General features: G+C 38.4%; 1 protein-coding gene across 2 annotated transcripts in view; it reads left to right on the forward strand.

Moving 5' to 3' along the window:
* LOC121504174 (phospholipid-transporting ATPase ABCA1-like) overlaps nucleotides 1-23,015 on the forward strand; it is a 269,110-nt gene that overhangs the window by 48,916 nt on the left and 197,179 nt on the right. Inside the window, exons 4-10 of one of the 2 annotated variants that reach the window (XM_041778824.1) lie at nucleotides 5,018-5,111; nucleotides 6,564-6,705; nucleotides 6,820-6,947; nucleotides 11,735-11,862; nucleotides 12,672-12,869; nucleotides 17,647-17,733; nucleotides 17,833-18,028. In XM_041778824.1, the coding sequence (XP_041634758.1) occupies nucleotides 5,018-5,111; nucleotides 6,564-6,705; nucleotides 6,820-6,947; nucleotides 11,735-11,862; nucleotides 12,672-12,869; nucleotides 17,647-17,733; nucleotides 17,833-18,028 (973 nt within the window). Of the gene's footprint in view, nucleotides 1-5,017; nucleotides 5,112-6,542; nucleotides 6,706-6,819; nucleotides 6,948-11,734; nucleotides 11,863-12,671; nucleotides 12,870-17,646; nucleotides 17,734-17,832; nucleotides 18,029-23,015 lie in introns of both variants that reach the window. The other variant, XM_041778823.1, reaches the window with a different exon arrangement.

A 23,015-nucleotide genomic window follows, 5' to 3' on the forward strand; every position in this document is an offset into this window, starting at 1 on the left:
TAAGTTTTGCTCACATGCTTTTTATAACTAACAATAAGTGATATGCTCGTGGGATGTCTTGCTGACAAACCTGACATAAACATAAAGCTTACTTTTCATCAGAGGTGTCACAAGATCTTGCTGTATTAGACATCACAATATGTCTCATCAAGCTGAAACTGTCCCATGATAACGGTGCATAGACCCAGAGCAGCAGCCTTATGACGGTGTCTGATCTTGATCTGAATATTACCATGGACAATCATTTTCAAAAAAACTAAAGCAGTGTTTCCCAGAGGATTTTTAGCATGCTATGATGGTGGGATTTAAAACTAGCAGTGTTAAGAGGCTGTGTCTTTTAAAAATATTTTTTTCATTGGATTTTCACAACCAAACACCCTGAAGTTATTGTGGTCCCGCATTGTCATTTTTATTGATATTTATACCATTAATTATACTCCTTATCAATCTGAGCCATTACTGATATTTCTTATGTTGAAAGACAAAACAAAAATCATTCTGCTCTCAGCAACGTGGACTTTTCTTGTTGTTTTTTCTTTGTTGCTCAGAACAACAAGGCCAGTCATAAGAAGTTCCCCCCAGTCAGTAACACCTTGTCCTGGATCTTATTTATATATTATCTGTTAACGGCACAGACATGCTGTCAGTTAACTTCAGAGTTGAAGGTGTATGCTGTTGTGTTTGCTAGTCATAGCTGCTGAACATGGCGAGCTCCTGTTTACTTTAAAGTTATACTGGTGAGGATGTTGATGTCAACTAAATGCAGCTTTGCCCATCATTAGAAGTGTTTGATGATGTTTAAGTAACACAAAAACAAGAAAACTTTATACAGTTGACGAAGCAGCGTGTCAATCCACATTTTACTCTTCTTCAGTTTGGCATGAGTGCAGGTCAGAGCCACTGTCAGAGGGCTGACCCGGTGGGTGACATTTGAAATCAAATTATGACCCAAATAAGTCAATATGAAGTTGTTTGATTTGAAATATCTTACATAAAAGGCACTGCATTTATAAATTCTAATTTCCTTTTTTATGAAAAAAGACTGCAATATATACAAGAAAGTAAATACATCGCAGTTTAAGTTTTTTCTAGTATTCTTCATTCCCATTATAAATAATTTGGAATACATTCAGTATCTGAAATGTTATTTTAGCGAGACAAATAAGACAGATTAGACAATGGCAGGCTTCCAGGTTATTTATGGGAGACACTCTGAGGGTATAGTCTAGACACTCCCAGTTTGTTCTGACTCACATGCGCTGCATGTGCAGCTGTGAAGACAAACAACAATTCATTAAATGAGCAAGATGTGTGTATACCTCTTCAAAACTGTCCCAGTAGAAAAAAAGATTACAAAACAGATGATCAAAAAGATTCACATATTCTGTAGCTTGCAGCGATCTCATTTTTCACAGAAATGTTTAGTTGATGTCTCTGTTGGTGTTAACAAACACTTATTGAAATGATGCTGCTTTTTATATTTTTGTATTTTAGTCTACCAAATTCAGGTTTTCAAAGCACTTTCCAAATAAAATGGGGTTTAAGATTTTACTAAGTGCTTATATTGTTATTATTGGAGTTAATAGTAAATCATGGAGAAAATTGAGGCTTATTATTAAAATGCATAGAGAATCATTTTGATTTTAAGTACTGTTAAAATGCGCTAGCCAAGAGACAACAACAATATCTCAGCAGTGACATCAGGTTACATGATACCTTGTTAAGACAATTAAAAATAGACCTGCAATCTTTTCTGTGACTTTTAATCAAATAAGACCCAAATCAATTAACTCAAACAATCCTTGAGATACAAGTTGGCTTCTTTGTTCTTTTTTTAATGGCTGAACCATCGTTTGTATTTGCTTGGTTCTTATCTCAGTGATATGAAACTCTAGATTTTGTTCAAAAAATATTATAACCAAAAAAAAAACTTTCAGCTTCTAACATGCTTAATAGCTAAGTGATAAATAGTTGCAACTATATATATAAATATATATATATATATATATCTCTCGCTGTTTCCCAAAGTGTGGGCCAGGGCCCCCTGGTGGGCCCCAGAGGTTCTGCATGTGGGCCTTGAGGGGTCATTTACAATAATTTAAAAGCATGGAATTTTGAATTAATTAAATCTAATAGAATCCTCAGTCTTAGAAATAACAAAACACAGCCAGACATTTTAACTTATCTTCCCTTTTTGTCTATTTTTTTGTCTGACTGGTGTCACGGTTTAACTAGTTTTGGATTAACTAATGACATTTCGTTAAACATTGTTCTATGCCTCTCACTTCCTGATTTTTATGATTTATCAGTACCTTCAGAGACAAAAAAGAGCTTGCTGGGCTACAAAGTATGTTTGAGATGATTATTAGATTAAGTGGTTTTGCAAATGCCTTATCAAAATGAAAATAAATGGCAGTGGCTCATTAAATGGTCATTATGACCCCTTAAACACTTTGTAAATTGAAGGTTTTTTACTTTTAGTCTCATGGTTTTATCAGGCTTTTTGGTGGGCCCTAGAAGATTTTCAAGTCTCAGACTGGGCTGTAGCATACTGAAGTTTGGGAAAGGCTGATTTCATATTTAAAACACTAATATTGATGTTTCTGTCACATAAATGCAAACCTCAATAAACCTCACTGATTTCGAAAACTTTAACATCTTAACAGCTGTCGGCTGAAGTCTCTTAGCCAGTGCCCCTTTGCTCTCAGGCCATTATCATCCTCATTACAGACTAAAGCCTACACATGTTTACCAGTAACAAACTGTGGAAATGATAGCTTCTGGTAAAGATCGGGTCACATGCTGCAGGGAAGATAACAGCCCTTCCTTGTGTCGTAACTGCATTCAAGGGTCAGAACAAGCTGTCATGGAGTCTCGTTAGCCACATGAGTCATCTCAGAGGCAGATATAGGCATAACAGAGATGCAATGTGTGTACTTTGATTTATACCCCACAGTGATGACAGCAGCCACATCCACCCACTTGTTTTGGATAGGGTTCAAGAATCAGCAGTATGTCGGTATCCAGTATAGACCAAAAGAGATCTTCACTGTAAAGCCCAACTTTCATCACATGTTATACTTTGCTGGAATAACTCAAGGCTGAGTCATTTGCAACTGTACAACTTTGAGTCTTTGAAACATTCCCCTTGTTTATTTTATCAACCAGTAGAGAGAACAGGGCAATGTCTTTTGTATGAGGAAGAAATCTGGACCTACTTTTCCACTGTGAGTGGACAGAAGCAGTTTTGTGTGTGGAATGTGTGATATTTGGCGAATGTCAACATGAAATATTGTTATTAGACAAAACCGGTGGGAGTTAGCAAGGACAATGGTGTTTCTGGAGGGCTTGTGGAGGTTAATGACCAATTATACGAATGCCTCACCAAGCATTTTAAGGTTTTATAACAGGCATGAAACTGATTTTATGGTCCAGTATTTCACATAATTTCATAGGAGGAGATTATCTGTGCACAAAGACGGCAGTGTCCGACGGCGAACGCCTGGGGAGCCAGACATCGAGAAAGTCCCAGTGATCTGTGTTCCCCGCTCTGTGCCTTTTCTGTGGAATACATTATGATAATTCACCCTCTCAGCAGAACTACATCGTCTCTGACACACACAGCAGAGAATTAGAAATTCTATCTAGTTTCTATAAAATAAATGCAATGGGATTTTCTGCAATTTTCTCATCTGTAATTGATTGAAGAAACTATGAAACTCAATATTCACTCTATACATTTGTACCCGACTGATTCAAATAAAATATCCTCATTCTTTTCTGCACTGAAACATCACTTTAATTGATAAGAATGCCAATTGCTGTGACATATTTATGATTATTTTGGAATATTCCTGACCTCTGCCTGCCCCCTAGTTCAATCATGAAGACAATAACTTTAGTATTGATGTCTTCTCTTATTATGTCTGCTAATACATCTAAGCAGAAATGGACCTCATCTAAACCTTTCACTCCTCCAGACATGTTAGGAGGCATGAGTGTGCAGGCATACCAGGTCAGCCGAGGTTAGCAGAGAGGGCTTTTGGGGTTGTTGAGCGATGGTTGTTACCAAGGGATGCGTAAAAGCTGACATGGCAGCGGGGTGTGAGGTTAAAGAGTCAAGGAAGGATTGTAATATTTCATCTGAAGCTACCATCAGTGGATAAAACTTCCTCCAGTGCAGGGATGATGAAGTAAAAGCTCCTGTTGTACAAATGTTTCTTGGCCTTCTGCTTTCAGAGGTGCACGTTACCTTGAATTATGCATAAAGCAACTGCACTTCTGTGAAAGCAGTAGTAAAAAAGTAAGCATGTGGGTGTGTTTTCTAAATGTGGAGCCATGAACCTGCCATAACCTATGGTGGATCAGAAATAACCTCCAAACTCTGAGATCTTGGTACCGAGTCTCTGAAACATCCCTCACAGCAAACTGAGGGGAAAAATATGAGAAAAACCCTCGCGAACAAGGAAAGCCTGGAGGTCATCCATTTGTGCTTTGTGTGCTTCTCTCTGCACCCATTCCCTGAGGTTGAAATAAAAGCCTGGTGTGTCACATGGGGTGCTACCTGCTGGCAGGTATTGAAGTGGTTGTGTTGAAGCGAAGAAGGTGGTTGGTGCTCTTCATCCAGAAGAGGATTAAATGTGGCGAGGAGACGATAAGGAGTGTGGGATAGCTTTGGCTGGGGAGTCACAAGGAGAGGTTGCTCTCTCAATCCTGTAAGCACTTAGAGTTGGAGGAGGACTAACAAGTAAACATACAGACTATTGCATGGGTGGCTAAACACACATACAGTATACACAGATACATACAGGTTTATTATGTTCTTTGGTCCATTATAAGCGGTATTGTTGCCAGAATAACACAAAGGTTTCCAAGGTAGTTGTGTTCAATTTGATATGAAACTCATCTCTTTAAAGCATTGACAGATTTTGCATTTAACTCAGACAGACATGCAAATTATGTTACTATTATATGTGTTCTGTATAAACAAATTATGAGTCGTTTATCCTCCCTGCAGGTGCGGCTGGTCATTGAAGTGATATGGCCTCTGTTTCTCTTCTTCATATTAGTGTGGGTGCGTACCACAAGCAAGCCCTTTTACAAAGGACAATGTAAGTACAACTTAAGTTCATCATGATATCCAAATCTTAAACATGAGTCAGATAAATGATATATGTTGTGTTATCAAAGTACACATAGGAAGTAAACATAGGAATCCAATACAGTGCAATTTCTTGATTCTAAACGTAAAAAGGAAAAAAGTAAGGAAATTTGTGTTTGGTAGGTTATATTTTTGTTGTAGAAATGCTTAATGGCAATAAATCTTATACCGCTGGAAAGCCTGTTTATTTCCCTTTTAAATGGTGCCACAATTGTAAGGATCATGCCTTTGTGGGATGAGCAGCAGAGCTGAGTATGTGGGTTGCGCCCATGAAAAATTAGTTTAATCTTTCCTGCCAATGCCAAACAGCTAATTTTGATGTTGCTGTTGACCCCTGTTTTGAGCTTGTGGTACGCCCAAGTGCCCGGGTACCCTCAATCTTAGTGCAGAGAGATGTCTAGATGAGATTCTGCAACCAGTGGCAATCCCATATCTCCACAGTCTGGGACTGAACTCTATCAAAATGACACCACTTGCCCTCACAGAGCAGGGTTTATCAGAGACTATCTCCAGAATTTGGGAGTGGAGAGGATAGGATAGCCTGCCAGTAGTCCTGACCACAACCCCATTGAACATTTGTGGGATTAGCTTGGGTGTGCCATCCATGCCAGAGTGACCAACACAACCACATTGACTGACTTGTGACAAAAGCTGATTGAAGAATGGGATGCCATTCCACAGCAGTGATGAGGAGGAGGTACCAGGCTTTTGTGGTTGTTTATAGTTCTACCACACACTACTGAGGCTCCTGTTTGTTATATAATTAACTGTTTTGTGTGTTTAGACTTAAATCATCCAATCCACCAAGCAAGAGTCATTGGCAGAGTAACCTGTTTAGCAATGGCAGGGAAGATTTGGAAAATTTTTCATGGGCACAACCCACATACTCAGCTCTGCTGCTCAGTCCACAAATGTGGGATCATTTAAAAGGGAAATAAACAGGCTTTCAAACAGTGTAAGATTTCTTGCCAAGAAGCATTGTTACAACAAGAATACAATCAACCAAGTACAAATTTCCTTACTTTCATGCTAGGTTTAATTACCAAAATCTGCACACAAACTTCCTCACACAGTGTAAAATGCACAAATAAATATTCAATTATTATCAAAATATTGGTAGAAAATATATGACTGAAGATTTATGTTTTATAAAGCTTTGGTGTTGTTTTTTTATACTACACCTGATTAAAATAACAGTGCTTATATCATTTTAAAACATGATGTCAAGAAGTATCAGTGTATATTTTACTGTAACTTGATGACTTCTGTCAAAGTGTTGATTAAAATACTTTTTTCTAGCAAGTTATAAACCCCGACTGTGCATCTGTATCTCCAAACAGCAGCATATTTACCATGCAGCTGAATTAATACAAACTGTAAGCATTTGTCTCGCTTCCTTCAGGCCACTACCCAAATAAAGCCATGCCATCAGCTGGCGTGCTGCCCTGGCTGCAAGGCATGATGTGTAACATTGACAATCCCTGTTTGAACTATCCCACGCCTGGGGAGACACCGGGCCAAGTCAACAACTTCAACGACTCCATGTGAGTACTGTTTCCTCTACTGTCTGCCAAGAAGTCATACATGAGAATGAAACAGAGATCTCAATAGAATTTACAACGGTTTTTTGATCATTCTTTGTCTTTTTGGTGAACCAGAATTGCAGGGATGTTAATAGAGCTGCAAACCATGGTGGTGGATGGATCTGTTATCAGTAAGGCTCAGCTGCTGGCCGATGACATTGAACAGTGGTCTACAGTCCTGTCTCAATCCAACCCTGGGAATGGTAAGAGAATTCTAAGAGTTTACCCATCGTGGAAAAGCCACGTTTTGAAGTCGGTGAATACCTCTGTGTATAGAATCAAGGTCAAAGTGTAGATTGGTCTTCCTTAATACAAATTTCCTACTGCTCCTGTGTAATGGCTCCAAAAATAATTGATATATGAAATACTCTGCCTCAACAACAATCCACTGCCACGTCTTTATTAAGTACTCTCCATCAGCGAAAGTATCCCCTTCATGTGCATGACAACTTGGAGGATTTGTTATTCCCCTTTATCCCTCAAAAACAATGGCACCATTATTTATGATGCAATTTGCCATGCAGACTGACAGATCGTTTGTCTTGATAAGTTGCTGCTTTGCATTAGGCTCATTTAGCCTGATGATATTCAGATTTTCATACGGCACCTAATTTGCAAAAAGACAAAGAGGGAGGAGGAGGGGGTTCTTCTCATTGGTCCATTTGCATTTTGGGGTCGCCGGCTTGTAATATACAAGATTAAATCCATCAAAGATCTAAGCCTGGGCATAATTAACGGCATTCTCTGTCAGAGGAGAGAGCACAAAAGGTCATTGACAAGAATGGGGAATAGAGTGGTATCAAAAGATGAGGATGGCAAAGGCGATTGTGTTGTCCTTTTTTGTTATTACCATGAGTTGATTAAAAGACTCGGGTGGTCACTTCAATCAGAAAGGCAACAATGTTCACTAACATGTTCTACAACCCTGCAATCTGACCCCGTCTTTCCCTCTTGATCCTCCTAAAATCACCAATGGAATAATAACAGGATTTTAGGGGGAATCAGGAGGTGCTGTGCAGAATGTAAGCAGTCCAAACAATACTGAAGGACAAGGAGGTAACAATAGCTTGAAAATGGGTGTACGTACAGGAAGAATTAAAACTGTATAATGAAACATCAAAGGGTGCTATCGGCCTTTGACTTTTCTTGTTCAACACTATTATATCTGTTGTATCTGTAGCTGAGTAGAGGTGTAAAAATATGACAGCAGGAGGTGAAGATTTTGCACCTGCAGTGATACCTGGTAGGCCCTCCAAAATATGTCGTCTGACTATTGAGCATTTCTCTTTTTGAATCAGGAAAAGATTACATCCACTATTGATGACCTAAAGCACCAGCTACTTTTCTGTACTCCTTGCGTGGGCTATGTGTTGGTAGTAGTCTCTGAATTCTCTGCAGGTAACAGAAGAGGAAGTAGAGACGCCTTCAGGAATGTCAGTGTTTTGATTGAGGTGTAGTCGCTCATTTGAAAAAAGACCCTCCTCTTTATTTTTTTAGTTCTAAATCATATTTCTAACATTTTTTTTAACAAGATGATTTCAGTTTCAATTTTTGATAACTCTGCAGGTTCGAACACTTAGTTTCCAGCAAGTACGACACTACATAGAAAGAGAAAGTTGAACTAATAAAGCAAACATATTATTATGTTGGGCTGTCTGATAAAGTTGCACTGATAAATACAGATTCAGTTCACAGGAGAACACATAAATCTGTCCTGGATGCGTATTTCTAGGTTTCTCGTATTGATTATTATGAACTGGCAGTTTGGACAGTTACAGTTTGTTCCATATTGTATTGTTTAGAACTCCCAGTGATAGTTATCACAGCCTGTTGTGTATTTGATTGAAACAAAAAAGTGCACAACAAAATTATACAAAATAAAATAAACTTTTTTTTTTTTCGTGTTTGACAAAAAAAATTGAAAACTGAAAATCAGTGTCATTTTTATGTTTCAGTTTACAGAATCAGAATAAACAATTTGTGTATTTTCACATCCCTTTTTTTTTGTTTTAATAGACTTGAGGAAACGGAAAATCATGTGACCTAATGGAAAAGGTGAACATTTCAAAATTAAAGCCTCCATGTGAAAATGATAGCCTATATAGCCAACAATTACGTTTCAGAGTAAAATTATATTGATTTATACAATGTGTTGTAAATAAGCTTAACAGTAAATCTACTGGAAAATGAACGGACTTACTATATTTTTTTAAAAGAAGAAAAATAAATCAATTTGAATATACATGGGGGCTTGAGGTATTTACCATTGTACACAAATTAAATTTTTCAATTCATGTATGTTTCGTTTGCTGGAAAGGTTCAAAATAATGTATGTACAAACAAACAAGAAATTAAATAAATCAATCAATAAATGAATAAATTAGAAAAAACAACAGGCAAGTGAATTTATAGACCAAAATAGATTTTATTTTCTCATCAAGCAGCCTGAGTGGTTTAAGTAGCAAATTTAGTTATTCGATAATAAGTCAAATTTAGGCAATGATCTGGAAAATTTATGTGAAACACAATGACATAAATGAATACATAGCCACACAATGAGTGGCATGTAGGCTTTTAGTTTGACATGGAGGCTTTTTGATTTGAAGTGTTTACTCTTCCCAAGAGGTCACATGATTTCCTTTTCTTTAGGTCTTTTAGTGAAACAAGAAAACTTAAAATGGAATAGAAAAACGAAAATTGGAGCCACATTTTTGAATTTTGTTTTTCCATTTTTGGAACTGAAACTAAAAAAAACAAAACAGGAAAACAGCTTGGTTTTAAAGATGAAACTATGAGTTTCTCTGGATTTCTGAGGCTTCTTTCAACCAGGAAATGGAACTGCCAGAAAGTACACTGACCAAAAACAGGGATGAGAGAGTGGGAAATAACATGCTGTGTAAGAGCCACAGGCCGGACTTGAACCTGGGCCGCCCGTGACGTGACCTAACCACTATGCCGTCTGCGCATCCAAGAATTGAGCTTTTATAATACTTAAAGAAGCCAGGCTCCTCTTCCCCTGTATATCTGTATAAGACATTAATAATGCTGATAGATTTTTAGAGCATACTTGGTATGGTATTGCATGGTATAGTCATCATTTAGTGTCATGACTTGAGTTTATTGTTATATCCTTATTGAATTATTTCCACCAAACATTTATCCTAATTGACCATTGAATAACTCAACATCAGTCACTTCCTCCCCTCACCCCATGACTGACTGATTTGCATGTATTACATTCACCAAAGAGCTTGTCTAATAATATTGCATAACCTCCTTCATCCTCTCACCGACACACAGTAGAGTCCCAGAGTGAAGGAATGCATTTTGAATGGATACAGTGAGTGCATGGATGTGTAAGTGGGATCTCAGTTTAGTTAAATAGTTTTTAAAGACAACATTTTTCAGAGCAGATTGTCTGTGGGCAGCTAATCAGGTGAAAATGACTGTTTAATAATCTACTAAATGTTTAGCAATAAATATTCCCCTCTCACACACTCAGACAACTCTCATTAGCATCATCAAAGGGTTTAATTGCAGGTTTCATCTGAAAGGCATTATTGAGACAGACATTCTAAGACCAGATCAACAAGTCTGCATGTCTAAAATCAAACCTGTTTCCTTTATATTTAAATGTTTCCATTTATTTCATATTTGAACATTATACTTAGCATCTGCACGACAGTGATCTTGTAGACAGGTTTTTCTTCTTTCGCCTCATCCTTTCAACAGCAGAATAAATCCTCCAGTGCTTCGTTAAACAGACTTTCTATGGCAGCAGAGGAACTGCTGTCCTATTAGCTACATGACAGGCTCCCCTCTGTGGCTGGCACAGTTGAGGGCAAATGTCACAAGTCTTACATGCATTCTTCATGCATCCAAACCTCATTTGGGAAAATGCAGGGGGATGGACAAAGAATGGTCAGCGAGGGTGTAGATTTGGCTGCAAAAAATAAGGCCTGCATTGGGAAAACAGGGAGCGATATGACTGGAAATGCTTAAACTTTGCAAATAAGACTTAAGCTGTTTTTACACAGAGATTCTGCAATAAAGGCCAAAAGGAATGCCTGTCTCTGTTCCGCAATGAGCATTTCACACAAAAGTGTAACAGAGCCGTGCACGCCCAAGCTTACACACACCCCGACGTCCCGTAATCAGATGGCAGCCGCTACCCGAGCTGCTGCTTTTAATGAAACTTGAAACTCTGGATTTCTCGGTTCAAAACTTTGTATTTTCTAAATGTAATACGGGGAAAATAACATGAACATTCATTTTGATCGATTAGATCCAATAGACTTTTTTTTCTCTATGTTTCTGAGTTGGAGGTCCGACTTTAAGCCGTGTCAAAGTGCACATATTTACGTCGGAGGTCGGAAACTTCAGAGTACCGAGCTCACTTGACCACATCATGGAACTTTTCAGATGCTGCTGTAAGCAGAGATGTGTCTGCTCTCTCCTCTCCTGTACCGAGTGTGATCAGCTCTCTAACCTCGCAGTCTCTCCAGTTAATCCACATTATTCCTTGTTTTATCCTGCTGTTGTTTTCTCTGATGAAATGCCGCTCGATTAAACTGTGCTGGTTTTTAAATCTCCTGTTTATGGAGACAGCAGCGCACACTCGCCTGTGCGGAATACTGTGACGTCCTTTCACACTCGTTGCGGAAAAGTCTGTTACGGCTCTGATACTACCTTTCGATCCGGATTAGAGGTGGGGCGAGATCGACCCCCCATTGCGGAACAGTCGCTTTCACACAGAGTGGTGTTGCAGAACGAAGGTGTAACAGACACGGAAAAGAGAGGCGGTGTGAAAGTAGCTTCAAACTGCTCTTTCAATTCAGTGCATCCCATTAGTTGAGATTGCGACCCGTAAAAACAAAGAACTGTAGATTAAATGCACTGCCCTGATTTTGATCTCCTTTTTACAGTCTCTGTTTTTGGTGCACACTTCTCACATTCTGGTAAAATATCTTTTCTTTGTCTTTATTTGAAGCTCAACCAGTGATCCTTAGGACTATCCTCAGGGACGACGAAACTTTCTCCACTCATCTTGAAGAGGACTTGTCCATACCACCAGCACTGGTTGAGAGCCTAATGAATGCACGAATACAGCTCAGTTCTGTGAGTTTAAGTCCTCTTTTTTACTGCATTTGCAAGTAGCAAAATCAGGCTCCACCTGCTCTGAAATAAGATTTCCTCCCTCTGTCTATAATGTGTAGTATTTAAAAGCTATGAAAATGTTCTGCAGACAGAATGTGCCAAGAGTTTAAGCTTGAACATTTTAAGAATGAATCGTCCTGGCCAAGAAGTGCCTGTGGGACTCTTTGTCTTGATAGTCTTAATCAAAGCAAACTGAAGTATTTGAGCTGTTTGAAGCTGACTTCAGAAGGTAATTTGGAATAAAATGAACTTGCAATAAGGCCGTCTTGTCTCTGAATGTTCCCCAACTGAGACTGCTGTATGTACCAAGTGATATCAGATGAGCTGTGAGATGGTAATTATGCTTCACTGACATTGACAAGGATGCTTAAATACAATGAGCGCTGATTAAAAGATCCCCACGGTGTCTGAGGCACTCAGACGGTTGCAGTGGGCTTAGCTGCACATTCTACTATGTGCCCAGAAAGTACAAGTCCTTAAAATGTTATAAGCATCTTCTGTCTTTTTTGGTATTCCTATACTGTTACTTTTCAACTGCTATAACAAGCAGTTACTTGTAGCAGCAGTGTCTTTGCATATTAGTGTTACTATCAGAAATAAAACACTTAATTTCAATGAAATGATTTTAAGATGTGATTGTCCCAAACATCTGCCTGCACACCAGCACAAAAATGACGCAATACATGAATAAATCAATGCAAATATCTCTTGTTTGTCATTTCTGCCAAAGTTGTTGTTCATTTTCCATCTTTACTTTTTTTTCTCCTCAGTTACGGGGCATCACACGGCCACGCCGCCTGAGGAGCATCCTGTGTGAGGGGACAGATCTGGATCAGTATATCCAATTTAGCAGCCAAGCTGAGAGGGAGGCTTTTCAAAATGTCAGCTGCTCCCTCACCCAACAGCAACTGATTAACACCCAGCGAGTTCTTCTGCAGAACCTAAACGGAAGGAAAGTGCTTTCAGAGGTGGGTTTGTTCTGCAGACGCCCTTTAAAACCCTCACAAGCTTCTGTTTGAGTTGAATGAGAGTTGAAGGAAATCAACACCATCATGGGGACACAATCAGACTGATTTGACAAAAGTAAGAATGAATGCATTAGGGAGCTATGCTTTCACTAATTGCTGTAATGGGGACACAACAGTATTAATTCAAGCCATTATGTCTACATTTGAAGAGCCACATTTCTACTGAGCAAGGTCACCTTCATCTTACATCCTTACCATTCACAATGTTGGGACTGAAAGAGTTTGTACTAAACATGAAAATTTAAACTCATGGTGCCACTGCCTTGGCTGAAACAATCAGGGAATAACTTGAAAAGATGCACTTGAAGCCTTTAAATGACTTAAAGTTAAATGAAGCCACTGGAGCTTGTAGATGCAAGACCCAATCCATGACCCACTTTAACACACATCACAATACAGCACTTCTGCAATAGTTTATGTTTTGCAAGACAATCGTATGAGGATACAGATACACACCCCGGGATTTTTTACACTTTTATTGATTGTATAAATCAATTTTGGTAAATTCAATTTGGATTTTTTGATTAAAAAATAAAAAAACAAACAAAAAAAACTCTTTAATGTCAAAGTGAAGACAGATCTCTACAAAGTAATGTCAGTTGAATTAAAACATTAAAGGTAAAATAAGTCACTGCATAAATATAACGTGACTGACCTAATTTAACAGAGGTCCAGCCAATTGTTGCTATTATTCTCACAATTGGAGAAATCGGGATCACCTGAGTGCAGTGAATGTATCCTAAGTGGCCATCTCCACTGTGAAGCACAGTGGTGGCAGCATCATCTTGTGGGGATGCTTCTCAGCAGCAGGCCCTGCTTGTAAAGGTGAAGGATAAAATGAATGCAGCAGTATATAGGAAAATCCTGGAGGACAGTCTTTTTCAGAGTTGATACAAATACAGATTGTAAGTAGTTCAGGTGACCAATTTCCAATATTTGGAACAGATATACAAACAATTCAGCAGATCAGACACTTAAATGCATGAGTGCCGTACAGCAGTCATTTAACAGCAGTGATGAAAAACTCATTAAAAAGTAAAGCAAACATGAAAATTTAGTGTTAGCTCTATCAAAACTAGAAATGGCACAGGGCAAGAAGTATGAAAAGTGGTAGTGATTAACAAGGCTTCAGTGCTGATTACTTATAGATAATTGGCAAAATCAGAATATCAGCCACAGAATGTGAACTCTGTTCCAAAGGCAACAACGAAACTAATGTTGTGTTGGTCTTTGCTACAGAAATGTCTGTTTGAGTCTCTCTGTGTCTTGCATTTAATGTGTGGGAGTATGGACAATCACACTAGACTGAGTGATAAGAAAAGTCAACAATGGTTGCAAATGGTTTGCACGAATTTAAATTCAGTAATGCAGGTTTGCCTCAGCAGCCAATTGAGGTAAACCAGTTAAGAAATTAAATGTTCTGCTTGTCTGACTCTTTGACACACACAGATGAATATCTTTTAAAAGTAACAACATGCTAACCACTTAAAGGCCAAAGCTTTCGACAACACTTTAACATTTTTATTACTGCACCATTATCTCCATGTGTTTTTATTCCATCCATTTTAAGTGAGAAGTCATTTTCTTTCCCGCAGTGTCTAGGCTTTTAAAAATTGTCACGGTCATGTGCACCTCTGTGTCTTCAAGTGATTTTACTCGAATGCACGCAATCAGGTGGGAATTATTTATTAGAACCAATGTTTTCCTGAATTCTTTTAAATCTCTGAGTTTCCTTTGGGATGATGAAAGCCTGCACTTCTCTTTGAGTTTATCTTTGAGGGAAAATATATGGGACAGCAAATCCAATAAATAAATGATAAGGCAGGAAGTTCGTTGGAAGGAGCATTTGAACAATTTAAGCCCACAGGCATTTTCAGACACAGAGGAGGGGGAAAAAGAGAAAGAAAAGGCCAGACAAGATATGGAGGGAAAGCTTTTCTGTGCTCCAAGAGAATGGATGGGAAAGAACATCAAGTCCTCACACTTAAAACTTGATGTTGCTGAATGATTGGGATGAAAACAACTGCATAAAGACAGGGACAAGAAAAAATGTCAGGGTTTATCACCAAGTTAGGTTTACCCTTTGTTCGACACTGGTTCCACAACATTTTTTAAATGAAATTATATATCAGAAAACCCAGGAAAGGCAGTTGCATTTCATTTGGTTATAGATCCAAACAAAGAAATTAGAATATAGATTATTTCATGAAATCTTCCGATATATACAAAATATCATAATGGGGTGTAGCTGAGCCTGTAGTCAACAGGTCAGAGGGACAAGAGGAAGTACATTTATTAATAATAGAAGCACAAACATCCAAATACAAGGACAAAACAGAGACAAATCCAAGCAAGTTCATCCTTCTTCACCTCCTGCAGTTTGGAATAAGAGTTTCACGTGTGTTAAATTCAGGGGTTAAATTTACATTTAAGGTGTTGCATCAACTGAGAGAGTTTCAACATAAAATCATAAATGTTACACCTGCCTCTTAGCAGCTGTTCAGTGTTTTCCTTCCTTCAGATATGCATTATTTTCTTGGGACTGGCACTCTGTTTTTTTTTTTTTTTTTTTTTTTTTTGGAAAACAAAAAATCAGTCCTCCAGCAAAGAACCATTAAATTACTTCATTTAATTCATTGTTTTACTGCTAGATTTCACTGTCGTTTTACACTGTTTATAGGTTGAGGTTGTAGGCTTCAGGAGGGAAATAACGTGAAATGTTTTGTGTTCCTTTTTTGTCATTGTTTTATTTTCTTAGTCTGTTTAAAGACAATCCTGAGAGGTGGACCTGTGAAATACACCGCATTATGAAAAATGATTCCCACTGATTTGCCACATGAACTCAAAAACATATCTGGGACAGTATTTTCATCGGTTTGGGACATCACACTCTGCTGGTTAAAATAAACCTTTGGTCTCTGTGGTGCAACCAGGCAATGACAAAACTTAAGTTGCAACTTAACTAGTGTCAATGTACAGTTTAGTGGGGACTTTACACCGTAACCTCAGACAAAACCTAATGTAGGCAACAAGTGAAAAAAACTGTATTGAGATACAGCTGTCTGTTATTTTAGAATGCTAATTTATTTTCCACCTGTTTTTCCTTATTTCGGCCTTTCCTCTCCTTAATTCCATCACTTTGCACCTGTTTTACATGCATTCCTTTGATTTGTCATTTTGTTTGCTGAAAGAGAATGCAGGTAATACTAATAAAACCTACAAATGGTACTTGATTCATGAAAATGAAAGTGGTTGAAAGGGTGTGCCATTACTTGTTCCAATTTACCTATGGCTAAGCCACGCCCCCTTCACTCACTCGGTCAAACAATGAACATTCAGTGATGGACGCTATTGCAGTTGTCACAGTAGGAGTCATTTAGCTGGAGGCCATTGATGATTTTTGGAGACAGAAAGATCACATATCATCTAGAAGTCACCAAAAGCACTGGAGGGATATATTAATCATTTTATTGTTGAGAAGGTCAATAAAAAGCTTCAGTTACAAGCCAAAATTGACAGTACCCAGTGCAAACATGATAAACTGCCTCCCATTGCTATCACAATCTCAGACAAAAAGATAGAGGCTCAGAATCAAAGTGCCACTGAAGTTAAGGTTTTTGGCTCAGATTATGAGAAAAATATAACGGCTTTTTACCATCTTTACCAAGAGTGTCTCTCCGTTAGTTTGGTGCTACAGTATTTACATTGAATCATTCAGCATAACGTTTGCCAACCTTTGTTATCTCGGCTTTTACAGATAAGTTAATGAAGCTGAGCTCAGGAAGTTAACGTTAGTTTAACTAGAGCCCTTTGGACAACAGCAAACAATGATGTACGATCACCAAAGTACAAAAACTAGAACAAAATAAGCCAATGAACTCCCAACAAACAACGTGACACAACGAACACTGCAGCTAGGAGCTAATGTTAGGCTAACTTTAGTTAACTTTAGAGATGTTAAGGATAACTTTATATTTCTTTCCAGCAAAGTGACAATATGTAGCCTCAAAGACGATGTTGGCTTACCTTAGAAGAGATGTAGACATCTGTGTTAATTCTATTCACGTTGAGTTGATGTTGTGGTCTACTGCACAACTATATCCAAAGAAGACACTTTTCTTGGTTTAGATGTGGCTTAGGAAAGGGTAAAAAATACACTCCATCCCCCAGCCTCTCAGAATACCTTGTGTTGGAGTCGCATGTACCCCATGAACCCCCTTTTGACCATTTTTAAACATAAAATCTCATAAAAAACTCATAAAACCGGATGAAAACTGACTTTCTCCTATTCATTTCAATGGACATCCAGGCAGCAGATGTCCGAGTGTATGGAGTGGCTATACGCACTGTGATTGGCTCATCACGTTTTAGGGCGGGACTTAGCCATAGGTCAATTGGACACATACTGTGTACCTCAAGAAAGCCACAGTAAATCCCCACAACACTTACCACTGTAATGCAACTTTCATTAACCACTGTCCAGGAAAATGATGTCAAGATTCAATATTAAGGTCAAGGTGCCCAAATGATTATTGTTTTCACATAGTTTGGGTAATGGAGAGGCTGATGACAACAGTTATTTGTTTTAGCTAAATGGGGGACATATCAGATAAAAAGAAGTAACTAGAACTTCTGTGTTTCAAGTTGAAGTATTTTGTTATTATGCTTTGTTTACACCTGTGAAGGCTGTTAACCACTTTTCCATCATATTCTGTAGCTTCCATCAGTGTTGAATCTGAATGCAGCAGAGACAGCAACACTTTTAAGAAAAACTACACAAGATGCACAACCACTGTTTGAGGAGGTATGGTGTTATTTACAGTGGACAGGAACTCCATATTTCTGATGTTTTGCTTCTCTACATTTTTTTCTCCAGATTTTTGACTTAAATCTTCCCTCACAGGTGGCCAAGCTGCAGAACTCCATGACCTTTAGGGCTGCTACTTCATTAGATTTCAAAAATGACATGATAGGCAGTATAAATATGCTGCTGTGTGCGAGGGAGGATGACTCAAATTCAACCAACATGTTTGTGAGTTCACGGTCGCCCAAACAGACTGCAAACAACAGCTTCATGTCCATCATGGGAAACAGTTCAGGTAAGAGCAGCAGTGCTTGTTGGTCATTCTTTTTTCTACAGTTGAAGTTCTGTTACTGATGAACTTAAGGAAATGGACATTATTTAGTAAGTATTACTTGCAATTTTGCATGTTTGAACATTTACTAAATCTGACCTGTTGTTTTGACAACTTTATAGAGAGAACACTGTGAAATTTCTACAGCCTTGCCTCATAAAAATTGAAGTCCAGCAAAGCTCAGTATACACGTTTATTGGTTAGATATATTGTCGTTGTTGAAAAATGGTCAGTAGATAACGCTCCTGCAAAGACAAATTAATTGCAGGATTTCCTCAACATGCATTGAAATCAGAAAAATAAAACAGTCCTTCCTATTGTCATGAATTAATGTTGCATGGTACACAGCATAGTGCAGAGGATGTGGCTACGTGTGCACGTGCAGGAAACCAGCACCTGTGGCACACTTGGCACCTGCGCCAGAGCTGGAAACTGGGTTTGATTAAGAATTCATTATCGGTGCCCGTGACAGGGGCTGGCATCTATTGTAAGCAGTCACACCAGCTCTTCTTATCCCATTAAAAAGCCATGCACTCCCCACACTGACATAATGTTGTTTTCTTCATGAAGAATAAAAGTCCAGAATAACTTCTCCCAAGTGGAAAACTGATGCTGTTGTCTGGATTTTACAGAGTCACAAGGCGAGAATGTATTATGTCCTAAATATGAACATATGGCTGCACCAAACTTCTCACAGAGGACAGATGGTGTCACTGAAACACTTTTTTTGTCTTCTAAACTGGTATTTTGTGCTAATCAGTTAGAGAATACCACCCGGGCAGCCATATTGTCAGCATTTGTAGCCAAATTTCCCAGTGCTGTATTGATTTAACTGAGCTCATCTCAGTTTTTTGAGAAAAGGCAGCACTGATTTTGTTCACTCTGGCATGTAGAATATGTCAAAATTGTCTATGCTGCTGTGTCAAGTGGATCCCAGGATTTCCTCATTTCCATACATTTAATAATATACAGTTTACAAACATGGTAACCTGAAGCCTCTGCTTTGCAGACAATCTGTTCTACTAATGGGAGCTCAATTCCAGGTGGTTAAAGAGAATTACAGCATTGTACATTCACACTTTCAAAACTTGAACAGCACCACCCACATTAACTATGGTTGTAGGTGAATAAGCCTGCTCATAACTGCAAGGTTTCAATTAATAGAAGAAATATAGATTCTAAAAGCATTTGTGAATAAAAAGATATAAAGGATCAGTGATATGAATCACCCTTTGATCCTACTCAGTGCACTCTGCTTTGCTGGCATTACTGCTTCAAAGAGTGAATCTGATGAGCAAGTTTGTCTCGTGGGCGAGGACTTTATATCAAAGCAAAATACACACACTGTACATACATAAAAGATGATTGGGATCGAAAGTGAGTCAGTTCGAAGAACAGAAAGATTATTTTTGGCCCTGTTGCTTGATGGTGACAGTCAGGTGTAGTAAATTGCAGACACGCATACACAAGGTTTTTAGTTTCGGGAGCTTTTTCTTAGGGGACTAAAAAGTCTCCTGCAGTCCATTGTTGTCCGGATTCCCAACAAGGTTATGTGCCCCATGTAGATCTTGCATATTAGCTTGCTGATGTTAGAGGGCGCTAAACCTGAAATGCTCAGTGTCCTGGAACTTTTGGAAAATAAAGCTCAGCGTTAGTTCATGCAGGACCAGTAGTCATGATCAGCTGACAGCCAGCTGATGCCAATTACTGCCTCCTAGCTCCCACAGCCAATCACAGCTCTTTCTCTCAACACAGCGGCCCATTTCAATACGACGTACTTCTCACTAATTCTTGCTGCTTTAATGCTGCTGCTGCTGGCAGAGCTTCCTCTATGCCCCCGCCTCCTCCTTTATAGCATAAAGCTATAAAGGAGGAGCACCCTCATATTAAGATTCATGGTTCTATGGATGAATCGCTTTTGAACTAATTTTATTGTATTCAGTACCCATTGCCATTAATGTATTATTGACCCCCCCCATATTGGGGTGTCTAGCTATGCACTCCGTGGGAAGTCAAAGGAGAAGAGCCTTCTCCGCCAAGTAAAACTGTACATCCATTTTGAAGTTCTATTAATTCTTGCACAACAAAAAACAAATACCGAATACACACCCTGTGCTACTACTGCTATGACCTGCATTTGTCTGATGCAGAAACTTGGTCCTAAACTTTTTGGCAAATCCCTTTTTTTTTAATGTTGATTCAAATTTGAAATCCGGGTGAAATTCACAGGAAACTAATAAGTGGGCAGACGGTTATGATGCGTTCACAGTCAGTTTAGTTCAGTTCACTTTTGAACTAAAGCTCTACTCAGCTTAAACTTGTCTATTGCCTTTCCTACATACAATGGAAAAAGGGCTATATGAAAGAGGTAGTGGTATCGATAAGAACTTGAATCAGTAGTGAGCATCGATAGGGTCTTAATATCAATGAAAATTGACAACCTCCATCCCTACTTTATTTCAATTCACTCAAACTCTGCCTCTAAAATGTTAAACATGGCTCACGGCTAGCTTACACCTTTTACTCCCAGGATTTCTTACTAAAGATAACATACTTTGCGTGGAAAGTGTGGCATGCCAGTTTTAGGGCCTCTTGGTACATTCCAGTTTATAAATGAGACTCCTGGTCTCTGGGGAAACTTCTTCAGCTTGATTATATAGCACTTAAAAACCAATGAGTTTAATCTATTCAGAGGAAATATATTGTTCTCCCTAACCTCATCCAGAATGCTCTGCTTTACTACTGTGATTCTTAACCCAGTGATTCATCTGAGTATTCTGAGGTACTGAGTAGAGGAAATTTGAGTTACACTTGACTTGTGTGCTTCACAGTTACTGCACAAAGAGCTGAGTCTGAATCATTCGGCACTACCCTGGACTTGCTGGAACCTTTGGAGAGTGTTTTGAAGTAAATCGATGAGAGAAGACGACCTTGTCCACACAGAATGGCAGCAGTCTGAAAATCTCTTCATTTTAGTGTCAGTTTGTGTATATGGGACTTGAGGAACCCAGAAGAAGGAAAAATCACGCATGAATTGTTAAGTCCTGACCTTGTGACTGGGTTTGATTTCTTTAGTTGACCCTCTAAAAATGTAAAGTTTCACTATTTTCACCTGTTCAGCTGCACCTGGTTTAATATTTAGTCTGTAAAGTCAAGATAACTCCCATGATGGTTAACACTTCTCTTTGTTTAGCAGAATATAAATTCCCAAGTGAAGTTGTGGCCTATTTCTGCAAAGAACATGTTTATTTACACATTTCAAATGAATCCTTATTTGTGTTTACTTGAAAGCTGCCCTAATTTTCTTGGCTTAAGGGAATATGTTGAAAATAAAAAACCTAATAGGACACCCATAAAGAGATTTTGTCTTATATTCAGAGTAATTTAGTTTTCCATACATTTGATACATGGATTTATCAGCAAAGCATTATGACACTGCACTTGACATTTTTATTAGATTCACTTACAGGAATTCACTATCTTCAAATATGCAGTAAAGCTGTATTCATGAAGAGAGGAATACATTAAGAAATTAAATGCATAAACATTTGAAAAATGCTGAATGTTTGTTCCAAGAAATCCTTGTGAATGCTCTTTTCAGCTTAACTTCCTACAGGCTCATGCTCATTAGAGACCTCACATTCCTGTTTCATTAAATGTCTTTTCTTCTGAGACAACGGCACAAAATTAGATTTTAATAAGAATCCCTCTATTCCCTGGAAATCAAGTTACACTGTAAAGTGGAATTGCATGCAAGTGCCAGGGCAAATTAGCAAAAACATTGCACCATCCATTCAAAATAAGCACCAACATCTCTGTTAGCACGCTAATGGCTGTTTTGGATGAGACATGGCTTTTCATTGTGTAGCTCTATGTTCACTTAAGTGAATATGGAAGATGCACAGCATCTGCATAATGGCCAATTACATCTCTTTTTGTAAATGCAAAAGTACACTCAAAGGAATAGTGGGGTAGCGCTAATAAAAGGCCAACACTGATGTTTTGTTAACAGCTCTGAAATGTTCCCTTCCTAATTAATCACTGACAGAAAACTTCAGAGTCACTTACAGTGAAAAGCAAGTCAGTAGCTGTTTTTCCATTACAGTAATTTTAAGTTGTTACAATTTTTAAAATTTTGTGTAGTAGATTAGCACTAATGGAAATGGATTACATTGCTCTACATGTCAGTTACACCCTCTGAGGGAAAGATATTTTACTGAATATTTTTGGAACATGCCATAGCTACAGCTCATTTTTCTCTTTTCTTCTTTTTTTCTCACTGTTGCTATTTAGTAGCATATGGAGGATTTAAAAGAATTGGCTCCCATTTTCTTGCCAAGAGAACTAGGCAAAACAGCTAAAGCACTGTAAGCCATGGCTTTAAAGCTTCTGATGCAAACTGACCCAATGCCAAACCAAGAAGTTTGTTTCCAAAGAAACCCCTTCAAATAATAGCATATTGTGGTCATTTAGAAATAATAATCCCTCTTTTAAATGTAAATGATCTTTTCACTGGTGTGATTTTTCCTGATATGGCTCACAACATTTCTTGGGACCCAAATTGTCATCCCGAGTACTCATTTCAACTGTGTGTTTATTTCTTGTTGTGATTTCATATAAGCAAGGCAGGTTTATTTGTATAGCCCATTCACGCAACAAGGCAATTCAAAGTGCTTTACACAGACATGAACACACAGTCACTAAAGGAAAACAACGCTGATTAAAACAGCCAAAAAAAAACCTCAAACGTTAAACCAGAGATCACAACATGATGTCCATGGTGGATCTTTTGTCTCCTTACTTTGACCTGACCCCATCACAATTCAATTTAGCTGCTTATCCATGCTTGATTCTGACTCTGGGGACACAGACCAGAACCAGATGACCTGAGTGGTCTGGATGGTTCATACTGTATTAGAATGTCTCTGATGTCTCCAGGGTCTAATGCTTT

The sequence above is a fragment of the Cheilinus undulatus genome, linkage group 22 (genome assembly GCF_018320785.1).
Source record: "Cheilinus undulatus linkage group 22, ASM1832078v1, whole genome shotgun sequence".
Lineage (NCBI taxonomy): Eukaryota > Metazoa > Chordata > Actinopteri > Labriformes > Labridae > Cheilinus > Cheilinus undulatus.